The sequence below is a fragment of the Ctenocephalides felis genome, unplaced genomic scaffold (assembly GCF_003426905.1).
Source record: "Ctenocephalides felis isolate EL2017-DRISC unplaced genomic scaffold, ASM342690v1 CF-g0.4_SCAFFOLD_01604, whole genome shotgun sequence".
Classification (NCBI taxonomy): Eukaryota; Metazoa; Arthropoda; class Insecta; order Siphonaptera; family Pulicidae; genus Ctenocephalides; species Ctenocephalides felis.
In genome coordinates this window covers 40315060-40327407 of record NW_020537758.1, presented here as the reverse complement: position 1 = coordinate 40327407, position 12348 = coordinate 40315060, and the positions used below count along the sequence as shown (strand labels likewise).

At 28.0% G+C, this 12348-nt stretch overlaps 5 protein-coding genes across 5 annotated transcripts in view; 2 read left to right on the top strand and 3 right to left on the bottom strand.

Moving 5' to 3' along the window:
• LOC113372160 (regucalcin-like) overlaps positions 1–1185 on the bottom strand; it is a 43441-nt gene extending 42256 nt beyond the window's left edge. The window contains exon 1 of the mRNA XM_026612490.1: positions 1060–1185. The gene's annotated coding sequence lies outside the window, so the exon portion shown is untranslated. The remainder of the gene's footprint in view (positions 1–1059) is intronic.
• Positions 1186–1412: 227 nt separating this feature from the next.
• On the top strand, positions 1413–3270 carry LOC113373760 (uncharacterized protein C1683.06c-like). Its single transcript, XM_026614035.1, has 4 exons — positions 1413–1607; positions 2003–2306; positions 2491–2627; positions 2932–3270. Exons 1-4 carry the CDS (start codon positions 1413–1415, stop codon positions 3268–3270), a joined length of 975 nt encoding a protein of 324 aa, XP_026469820.1.
• A 465-nt stretch (positions 3271–3735) lies between these two features.
• Positions 3736–4483, bottom strand: LOC113373161 (UPF0184 protein AAEL002161-like). The gene is made up of 2 exons (XM_026613477.1): positions 4280–4483; positions 3736–4022 (listed from the first exon to the last, which is right to left on the bottom strand). Exons 1-2 carry the CDS (start codon positions 4407–4409, stop codon positions 3853–3855), a joined length of 300 nt encoding a protein of 99 aa, XP_026469262.1. The 5' UTR covers positions 4410–4483; the 3' UTR covers positions 3736–3852.
• Positions 4484–5029: 546 nt separating this feature from the next.
• Positions 5030–8174, bottom strand: LOC113373759 (sec1 family domain-containing protein 2-like). The gene is made up of 9 exons (XM_026614034.1): positions 7998–8174; positions 7268–7498; positions 6911–7192; positions 6436–6608; positions 6155–6378; positions 5917–6086; positions 5684–5849; positions 5304–5553; positions 5030–5246 (listed from the first exon to the last, which is right to left on the bottom strand). The coding sequence occupies exons 1-9, from the start codon at positions 8172–8174 to the stop codon at positions 5030–5032; spliced, it is 1890 nt and encodes a 629-aa protein (XP_026469819.1).
• A 42-nt stretch (positions 8175–8216) lies between these two features.
• On the top strand, positions 8217–12143 carry LOC113373758 (lipase 3-like). The gene is made up of 8 exons (XM_026614033.1): positions 8217–8297; positions 10422–10596; positions 10697–10814; positions 10886–11132; positions 11375–11539; positions 11605–11689; positions 11756–11898; positions 11988–12143. Exons 1-8 carry the CDS (start codon positions 8217–8219, stop codon positions 12141–12143), a joined length of 1170 nt encoding a protein of 389 aa, XP_026469818.1.
• The last annotated feature ends 205 nt before the right edge of the window (positions 12144–12348 follow it).

The following is a 12348-nucleotide window of genomic DNA, read 5'->3' as shown; positions in this document are numbered from 1 at the left end:
TAGATTTTTGTGAAAAAAATCAATTACTTTTTTTGAAAAAAAAATTTTTTTTTGAAAAAAAAAGTTTTCTTTGTTTTGACATATTTTGGAAATTCTGAACTTTTTTTCAAAGCAATCGTATTACCTCAATCGCATAAAGACAAAATGTCAAAGCGCCTAAGCGCCGCGTCGCCGTCTAACGAATATACATTGGTACGGAACCCATTGGAATGCAAACAAAATTTATATTTATTGTTAAAATCTCTATAAAATATCTGATAATTTGACGTGCATATGTCTATTGATCATTTTTGACCGCCAAATGGCATTTTTTTTACTTTTTTTATTAGATCTCCGAAACCGCTAGACCTGCCTTAATGAAAATTTGATCAATTCTTCATCTTGTCAATACAAGTAAAACGTTTTTTGAATTATTAAAGTCGGACGCTTCGTTCTCTTAAAAACTGAGTTACCGTTTTTGGAACTTTTTGCCCCGTATCTTCGGAACGGCTAGACCTACCTTCGTCAAAAACTATAGTTTTTAACACGTCTCCTTATCAATATATGAATCGAATATTTTATGAATAAATTATTTAAATCGGTTGATCGGTGTTCCCGAGATCGTCGAAGAAAATTTGTATCCGCACACACACACGCGCACACACACATACACCCATTTTTTTAAGGTATGCCAAAATGTTCAGAAACCTTTGAAACGTAAAGATATATAAAAATTTCCATTTTCGATTTTTTTGCGATTACTATAACTTGCCCTACGGGAAGTTAAAAGCTAATTATTTATTGTTAAGTTTTTAATAACATTTCAAAAATGTCGGTTATTTTCGATAATAGTATTCTGTAAACAGATGTACGCGCCCCCCTGAGTGGGCGCACCCCACAGGTTGGAAACCGCTGATTTACAGCATCTCATATATTTCTGCCGACGGTGCAAATGGCAATATAAAATAATAATATAGAGTACATATAATTGATAAAGTACAAAATAATTTAGAGAAAGAAAAAAATATAAAGATTATAGTGAATAAAATAAATTATAATAAAACACATGACTTGACTTACTTATCTTTTATCTGCATTCAAAAAATCTGACAAGACATGTCATGTAGATATCTTTATAGGATATAGTCGTCTATGAAGCATCTCATGTTGCGATAACATTCTAGTCTGTGTTAGTAAATTGAAAAAGAATCCTAAGTAAACATAACCGTAGTTCTTGTTTGTGTCGAAGGTCAGTATTCAAAATTATTTCAGAGACATCATCTGTTAGAATATCATCTGAACAAATAAAGGTAAGAGAATTTCCAAATACTTTTTTCATGATATTCTAGTAACACTCAATACGGTAAAATCACAAAATTAACAAAACGTTTAATATTTGTCATTAATTTACTTGACGCGGTTTATTTTTAGAGATGGCTGGAAGACGACGAGTTATAATCGACGTAGATGCCGGTTCGGACGATGCCATAGCTTTGCTCATGCTGATAGCAGCGCACAAACGGGGTGATGTGGAACTAATGGGTATCACTTGTGTGGCGGGTAATACAAATGTGGATAATGTTGCGATAAATGTTTTACGTGTTCTGGGAGCAGTAAAGGCTTTAGATGTAAGTTTTATATATCATATCGAGCTCGATAATAAATTGTTATTCAAATTTGCTTCATTATTCTCATGTATAACACGCTATTCATATGGACACTGTTCATAACATGAAAAAGATTACTGTTCCAACATTATATGCAATATATATATACTTTTATCTATGATTACATATTACTATATGCATATATTATATAGTCATATACATATCATATGTATGTATGTTTATATATAAATATACCTTGCCACAATTTTCCATGTTAAAACCCCTTTTCCCAAAAGTCATTAATATGATTCACCTCTTAGCCAATATATAACTCACAATAAACTTTGATTAAAAAATATGTGCAGTAATTAAGCTATCATTGATATTTTGCATTTATTTTTTCTATTTATATTTAGATCCCCATTTACAAAGGTGCATCGGAAGGTTTGATTCCTTTAGATATTCCAAATTCCACAGAATCTGAGTTCCATGGTGGTGATGGATTTGGTGATTTGGAGCACTATGGAAATGATCCTGATTTGAGTTTAATTAAACCAGAAAATGCAGTAAATTACCTTATTTCTGCAGCTAAACAGTATGAAAATGAAATTACTTTTATATTTGTTGGGCCTCTGACAAATGCAGCACTTGCAATTAAAATGTATCCAGGTTTTCTAGACAAAACTAAGGATGTTTATATAATGGGTGGCAACTATAAAGGTAGATATATTATTATTAAAATATGCTTGATGTACTTATTTCAGAGAGTTTTGTTTGTATTTAACTCTTATGTGGCATAATTGAACAAAATACATCATTTTTAGAATACTAAAACTATAAAATATTCTCTTCAACTATATTCTGCTTCATATATTCAAATTCCAAATTATTTTTTTTCTTTTAGGCGTGGGTAATAAAACAAGAGCCGCAGAATTTAATTTTGTATGTGATCCTGAGGCAGCATTTTTAGTGTTGCATAATGCAAAGAAGCCATTACATATTGTACCTTGGGAAACATGTACAAGTATTAATCTTCCTTTGGTGAGTAAATCAATTAATTTCCTTCCTCTTTTGGATCCAAAAATAATCAAAATTGAAATAAATAAAAAAAAATATTCAAAAGTAAAAATCATTTATTGATGTTCAGTAAAAGTTCGGCACAAATGCTGATATTCAAAAAACAATTTTATAATGAAATATAATACATTTCTTCTGATTTTTTCTAAAATCAAATGCAAGTTTTAAGGGGATTTTCTTCTCCATTGAGATGAAGTTCTGTGTTAAAATAATACATTAAATTAAGTAGATGTAAGATTAAATACATTTCTCTTAATTTACTTTACAGAAATGGAGATTTGATGTCATGGGACAAATTAACAATGCGCAAATGAATTTAATGAATCCAATTGAGAAAAGCATTTATGGAAAATACAAGACTGATTTTTACTATGTGTGTGATGCTATTTGCGTAGCATGCTTTCTGTACCCTGATTTGGTCAAAAATTCATATGAAGTTCATGCTACTGTTGAACTTCAAGGATTATATGCACGAGGGCAAATGGTTCTGGATCATAGAAAAATATTTGCAAATTTACCAAATGTATTATTTGTTACTGACATCAACTTGGAAATGTTCAAGAAAATGCTACTATTTGCAGCAGGCCATGAAAATTCAGGTTACTGAAAATCCACAAGGTATGCGCCAAAAGAAATGTGGCACAAATATGTGAATAAAATAAACTGTATATTTTTAAATTAATTTTTGTAAATTTTCAAATTTAACAAAAGTATGGTTACATGATTTGAAATTTAAATAAAAAAGTATCAAATGCAATTATAAATATTTATGATTTAAAAATATATACAGATACAGTTCATTCCAATGAGAAACTCGATATATTAACTACATTTACAAATAAACTAATATTTGTAACTAATAAATAATTAAATGTTAATAAAAATATAATCACATAAATTGCTAAATCATTTTAAGGAATGCTATATCAGTTCTGGAAATTTTCAGTATTTCTAAACAAAAAATTGTATAAATTGTAGCCATTTGTCTCAATTTGTTATTAACATGAGCTCTAGGCATAAGAGAAAAAGCAGTTAGCAAGAAAATAATATAAATGTAAATGTATGTAAATATTTATTACATACCTGAAAAATTATTATTTACATCCTATTTTCTGACATAGAAGGAATATATGGGTATATTTTTGGATATTATTCTTAATACTCATGACATTTATTTCTTTCAAGCCTTTTAATTTTGAACCTCATCACCTGAAGAATTTTGTTCAGCTAATTCTTCTCGTATTTCTCTGTTAGATTGCAGTAATGACAAAAGCTGAGAATAAATATTATCATTTTGTGCTTCAATGAAATCGAGAGCAGAATTTAATTCATCTAATTTGCTGTCTATGGCATTGTATTCTGAAAAATTGAAAAAATATAAAATAGGATCAGTAATGAAATATGACAACACAATTCTCTGTATATAAATTTAAAATACATTAATGGTGCTGAGAATTATAATTAAAGATTTTGAAAAGTTCTGACTTTATAAGTGAATAAGGAGAGCTATTATATAATAATCCTTATTGATTAACAACAAATTAAAGAAAATAAAGGACCTGTAGCTAAATTGAGAAATGAATGTTCTTTTTTTTTAAAAAATATTTCGCACTAACCCTCAACGCTGACAGTGTCCTCAACTACTTCTTCACTATCAAGATCATCCTCATTTTGATGATCTTGATTCTCTTGTGGGTCGATAGCTTTTTCTCCCATATTTACTTCATTTAATGAACCGTCAGCCATAACACGAGAAGTTTTGATTTAATAACTCATATGACAGAAGCACATGACATTTTGCACATGACACAAGTAGCGAATACCAACCCCATACCAAACCGCTTAACAATCCATGTGAAATTTATTTTACGTTAATTTAGGTATTATTTTTGGAATTTTATTTAAATTTATGACGTTACGGTTGATTTTGTTTGATTTAAATTTTTAATTATTATATGATTTTGATTAATCAGATTTTGAAATTGCAGTTGGTCAGTTGATCACGTGCGTCATGAATAATTCAGGGTTGCCAGCCCTTTCCATCACGCGCGATTTAAATAAATATATTGCGAACTATAAAAAAATACTTTGAATAAATATGATAAGATGCTATTAAACCTATATTTGTATTTGGGCCATATAATAACTAAAGAAAATATTGACCAGATTTTGTTTAAAACTATTAAAATTAAAACATATTTCTATAGTGTAACATAATTTCCTTTCAGAATTTCTTGTGTTTTTGTCACAAGATTTGATTATATAAAATAATATAAATAGAAAATACAACTCAACATAACGAAAATATATATTAAATATATTTATAATCATCATTTTATAATATACAAATAATAAATAATTCATTATTAAGATTTTCTTTCCTTCAATTCTAACACAGTATTTATCACATCTATTGGAGTTATAAGCTTTGTAGAACCAATCAATAATTTCTTATTCTGTTCCTTATTCATCATTTTTTGTAACAAATTTACTTCATGAGCTTTTATTCCACCCACAACAAAAATTATTATATAATCGTTATCAGCAGGATGAATATTTTTCTTGGGTTTATTAATAAGCAAGCTAAAAAAAAACATATTAAAAAATAAATGAATGATTTTGGAACTGCCACTACTTTACCTCAAACTGCTCTTTAAAAGATCTGTTATTCCAATGGACTTTGAAGCTAAATCAATCATTTCTGGTTTGGAAGGATTTAATAAGTCTTCCATAAGTTGTTCCAAAATGCTTTTGAATTCAGCTGGTTGACTTTTATTTGCAGAGTGTACCACTGATTTATACCTTGTTAAATTTTCTCTAGCTTTAGCAGCTATTTTAAGTTTTGATATAATAAATTCAGCAAATGTTTCCTTGTCCACTGTTAACTCCTCTAATGATAATCATTCATGTTAAATTATAAATGTATATATATATATATATATATATATATATATATATATTCATAAGATGCTTAATTCAAATTGATTTGCAGGAAAAAAAATGATTTTCAAAGATCATACCTGACCAGTCACTCAATGCTGAGGTCAGGCATTCTGATAATTCATTTTCTTGTGTTTCAGAAAACGATATGTCAGAACCAGCTAAGCAGTAAACATAAAGTAGTAAACAAAAAATATCTTCCAGAGTTAAGCCTCTGCTATCACGACTTTTGATAATTTGGCACAGCTGTTTTCGAAAAAAGAGACATATTTTTAGTATATATTTTAATCATTTAATAAATATTTTTTCATACCTGCAATAATATACTAGTAGAATTTTTACTTGCAGCCAAATTTTGAAGAATAATTTGCTCCAAGCTCAGTTTCAATTGAATTATTGGCATTAGTGGTGATTTAATAGTTTTAATTATAGCCAAAGTTTGTTGCAAAGTAGCAGATGCCGTAGTATTTAAATAACAATCATCTAAACAGTAAAAAATAGTAGAAACAAATAAATAATGAAGAAATTTTGTCAATGTATCTAAATATTACCTCCAAGAGAATTCATAGCTTTTTCTATTGTGTGCAATGTTATTCTTGGGGGACTTTTAACAGCTGTTGCATATTTAATGTCTGATAAATTTTGATAAACTTGACTTAAAACTTTTTTTTGATTGCTAGTTATTAATAATTCCATCATATTTCTACTAACTTGTTCAGTAGGTTGAGCAAGACATCCTGGTGCCAATTGAATATCATCAGATATATTATTGTCTCTAAAAATATATTTATAATTTTTTTTGAATATTTATATCATAATGAAACAATCTTACACATTTGCTTTGCATATTGATGACATATCAACTGCAACGTCTAAGTTATGCCCAGGAAATTTTGGTAAAATTAACTTTATACAATCTAATATTGATTCACTATTATGCGACAATGCTGAACTCAAATCCAGGGTGCGATCAATAAAAATTAAAGTAGCTGAGTTTGATGCATTCTGAAAAAATTGGGTTTCAATATGGTGTTCTTGTTATATTTAAAGCTTGAAACTTTAAGACATTAAAAAATTCAAAATTGTTATAAGAAAATGAAAACATAATCCAACAAATGAATTCTGGTTAATTATTGTCATTAACAGAGATAAATAAAAGAAAATGATTAATATATAATATAATATATAATATGTATATATGTATATATATATGTATATATATATATATATATATATATATAACATGCATATACATTTTAATGTATATATTTCTACAGTTAAATAATAGAATATAAATAATAATATACCTTTCTCCTACTAGCTGCTGGTGAAAAGTTTTCCAACATTGAAGCTACAATAGCACTAAAATCACCTAAAGAAAAAATATCTTCCTTTAAACCCATTATTCCGAAAAGACTGTGCAATAAAGCTGTAAGATGTCTGATTGATGTTTGAATATCTTTATTTTGCTGTACATCAGAAAGATTTTGCAATGGTGGAAACATATGATCAAATTCTGGTGTGATAAAGAAATTTTTAGTTAAAGGAGCAATAAATAAAGGAAAATAGAATATTTCCGCTGTATAATCCTGCAAATTTAACAATGAACATATTGTTAAATATTAATAATATTCACATTTAATAGTGTAATTTTGAATAAATACCATATTTCCCATCCATTTCAGCATTTCATTTTCCAGCAAATTGAAAGCTTGCATTTCATTATCTGCTGTTTCATTACTGTATCTTTCTCGAGACAAAACAAATGGATGAGCAGTAGTTATTAAAACACAGTATTCAAATTTACTGCTTTCAATAATAATTTTAAGAACTTCAATATTGCTACCATATGCACTTGTTATAAAAACTGCTTTCTTAAATTTTTTTGTGGCACTCTAAAAATATTTTATTATATTAATTTACATATTTATATTTCGTATATAAGGTCTAGTTCTAAATTATTGCCAGTTACAAATTAGGCCATCATTGAATTGGATGTTTAATAAAATATGCAATTTGTTTAGAGAAACAAAATAGCATATTACAAAATTGGGATAAATAAAATAAAATATATAGTTATCTTTTACAACAAACATGTAAAAGATGGTTGGAGAACGAGTTTGAATAAATCTGCTTTCCCTTGAAATTCAAATGATTTCGACCCTCTAATATTAATTCAATTAAAAACAATTCTTTAATATATATTATTAAGGTAATATTAAGAGTTGTATATTGAGGTAGTATTAAAACGATTAATATTATCAACTATCAACATATTTTTCTAAACCAAGATTTTTTTAAATTAATTTCCATAAAGATATCCCAATTGATATAGTAATTCCTTAAATCTTATAGAGAAAAATACTCATAAAGTGTTACAAATATAAGATTTACTTCGAAAGGGGAAAATGCTTTAACACTTTCTGCTCCTGCTGTGTAAAAATCTATTAAATTTGCATTCCAATGAAAACTTTCGGCAGCTGCATTATCAATGAATACAACTGCCTTTTTAACTTTTTTTAAGACTTCGTTCCACCAAGTAGAACAACATTGATTAATATCTAAAACCATTTTTAAAAATCATTTAATAATAATATTTTTATTTAATGACGTATGCCATTTGTCAGATTTGACAAATTTGACAGCTGCACGTTAATAGCGCGGTGTGAAGTTCATAGTAAACATCAAACTAGAGTACCACCTATATAAATATTACCATAGGTACCACCTATGTAAATTTAATGATTTAAAATCGCACGCACTATGTATTTCTACTAATAATTTGTTATTATTTAATAAAATGTATTAATAGTCAAAAATATTTATTAATTAATCTAATATCAGCTTAAATATTCATTTTAGGGGTGTTTTTTTTTTGGTTCTTCAGTCCCCACCCTCGAAACTTTATTTGCAGAAATTATTTTTTGCTATTTAATTTTTACACTGAAAACACGGTTTCAAAACGATTGTTATTTAGTATTTTATAATAAAATGCTTATAATGCAAAAATAAAATGTAGTATAAAATTATTAATATTCGTACACTCATTATAAAAAGTCTTACTGATATATATATATATATATATATATATATATATATATATACATATACTTTTATTTCACAAAATAAATGTAAATTTAATTAAATATCAAAAATTTAATTTAATAAATATTGCTGTTCTACACATCATTCACTCATTGTTTGTTATCATTGTGTTTTTTAAATTAATTTTGAATTGATGCACTGAAAATGAAGGAATCAAATAAGAATTCGAAACTTCTGCAAGATTTATTAAAAAATTTCAAACCTAATTTATCTTTTTTCCGATTTTTATGAAATTTTATAATCGCAATCAGTTTGACTGATCGTGAGAATTGGCCAAAATCTATTCTTCATAGCCCTAAGTGGTAAGGGTTGGTGACCCTTAAGATTTTATTGTTAGTTTGTGTACCATTTTTTTAATTTAATTTTTTTATAATTCTTAATTAAAAAACACATACAGTCCAAAATGTTCACCCTATAACCACAAATATCTATTTTGTAAAAATAATTTTAGTAATTGAATAATTTTTCATCCCGCATGCAGTCAATGAAAGCTTAAGTTCAATTTTTTTTTAAATAAAATGTAAATTTAGTGAAATTTACTCATTTCACTGATTTTGCATCATAAATAATAAATTAATGAATTAATAAAAAGCGCGGTAATAATATATTGCATGCTTTGCAGTGTGTAAACCATTCATTAATTTGTAATAGCTGTCCCTTTAATTATTATATTATATTCTATATGCATATGTATGCAATTACGTACACAATCTGTTAGTTATTTGTTATTATAATTTTTTTTTAGAAATATTTTATATAGCTAAACAGCGTTTACCGGGTCTGCTAATATATATATATATATATATATATATATATATATATATATATACCGGTTGTTGCATTGCAAAGACCTTCTGTATTTCTTATAAAAACTATTCGAGTAGTATTATTAAATAATCAGGTTTATGGATATTTCCATTATTATTTATAAACGCATAGTCATTTGTTTACTGCGACTGCACTTATGAACAAGTTCTCAACATTATTTAAAAAAGGCTAGAAAAAACTCTTATTAACTGATACTAAATGTAACAAAAGACGAAGAAAAGCATGAAGAACGCAGTGAATTTTTAGTTAAAGTTAAATGCAGAGTATTTAATTTTTTTAATTGCTAATAAATATCTGTATAAACGACTTAAAAAGTGCATAAATATTAATAATGCTGACCGTTAAATCAAAATTACTTGTACAAATATTTATATTACATTGTTTAACACAAGAACTGTTAACACTCGAAGAACCTGATGGAGTGGTTAGTGACATTTTTATCCAACTATTTTTAGCACCATTATCCAGTTATTGTGAAACCAAAAACTGTTGTTGATTATATAATTTTAACCAAATTTCATTTATGTACTATTTAGAATATACTAGTTAAAATTTTTGTTATACTGTGAAAAAAATTAGATATTACAACATATTTTATATATCACTCAATACTGACTAAATTTGTCAAATTCGTCATTAATATAAATTGATGTAAATATTATGAATAATTTATAAAAGTGATGCATTTCAGGAATATATTCTGTGTTTTATATCTATTTAAAAGTTGCTGTAGCATTGTTGAGAAAAGTTGTACAATATATTTATTTGTAAACAAGATTTTTTCACACAACCATTTTGTTGATTTACTATTAAAAATATTAAAAGTAAAGTGGGTTAACTCGAAATCAATTCCCATAATGACATTCTTAAAATATTTGTGAACAGGTTAAATTAATATCAGAAAACGGATTTCCGGTAAAAAAGTACGAAGTGACAACGGAAGATGGATACATCCTAACTTTGCACAGGATATCCAATCCTGCAGGACATCCCGTTTTGCTGATTCCTGGACTGATGTCAACTGCAGCCGATTTTGTCACAATAGGACAAAAATCATTAGGTAAGAAAGGTAGAAATTAAAGACGTTATATACGATTTTTGTACAAGAATATGTAAAACTTGTCCAATCTTGTTTTTAATAATTTTTTTGATTCTGAAAGGTTTCTTTTTATTTAAAATGGGTTTCGACGTCTGGCTCGGCAACCCACGTGGGACTACGTTTTCCAGAAGTCACATCAACCTCAATCCCGATACAGACAAGGAATTTTGGAACTTTAGGTACAACCAGTCAACGAAATTGAAATAAAAATTAGAACACATAACTCCATATTTATATTTCTATTTTGCAGTTTTCACGAAATCGGCTTCCTGGACCTGCCGGCGTTGATCGATGCGATTCTGATGACTACCGGTCACATTTCGATACAATATGTAGGGCATTCTCAGGGATGCACCGCCCTGATGGTGCTTTTGGCGGAAAAACCAGAATACAATGCAAAGATCTCCACTGCACATCTGATGGCACCGGCAGTGTTTATGGGAAACACCAGGAGTCCCATTTTGATGACGGTATCCGCGTTGAATCCACATTTACAGGTCAGATGATAATTAAGTTAGTGGAATGAAACATTCAGACTTAACACAAATTAACCTTATGACAAATACCAATACAAATTTTGCCTAACAAAAATTCATGGGCAATTTTCTCTCCGCATCTGCGAAAGAGCTGATCCTGCTTTTGACAACCAAGGGGCTACACATTGTCAATACTAATCGAATTTATCAGAACAATCCAAACATATTTTTAAGAAAAGTATCAACTATTATTATACTTTCAGAGACATTCCAGAAAAATAGGAATATTCGAGTTCTACCCTACAAAATCAAGCGTATCAACTTTGTGGAAAACGTCGTGCCTCAACATGCAAGACTTTTTGTCCAGAACTTTCTGCACAAATTTTATATACTTATTAGGAGGCGCAAACGATGCCCAATTTAACTACGTAAGAAACCCATAAAAATAATAAAATTTATTCTGTGATGTATAACAACCAAAGTGACTTTTTAGGATTATATTCAAAACATTGCGCAAAATTATCCAGGAGGGACGTCGGCGAAACAGTTGGATCATTTTTCACAACTTGTACAATCAAGTAAGGTTATATATTAAAACACATTAATTTATTTGGAAATGTAACGGTTTACAATATTTTTTCTAGAAAAATTTACAAAATTTAATTATGAGCGGAGCACCAACATGAAACTTTACGGGTCAGAAAATCCTCCGGAATACTCTTGGAAAAACATTAATACCAAAATCTACATCTATTACGGGAGCAACGACATCCTCACAGTACCAGAGGTAAGAGTCAATATCTGTAACACAAAATGTTTTATCATATTGTTTATTTATTTACATCCAAACCTATTTTTTCCTTAATTGTATTTCAGGACGTCATGTTGACTGCAAATGCTTTAAAATCGAATCTGATACAACTTTATAATATTCCGGACCAAATGTTCACCCATACAGATTTCCTGTGGGCCAAAGATGCTGATATTTTAGTTTATCAAAAATTAGGCAAAGATTTACTTAGCAATTTGTGATGATAAGGACTGAAAAAATATTAATATAAGTTTTACTTAAAAATGTAATCGCACCTTTCTTTCTTTGGCAGATGTCGTCTGCAACTGATTTTGTCACAATAGGTCAAAAATCTTTAAGTAAAAGAGCTAGCAATTAAAGATGTTATAATTTATGTTTTTTTATTTTACTAATTATATTAACAATATATTAAATATAATTTAGAAT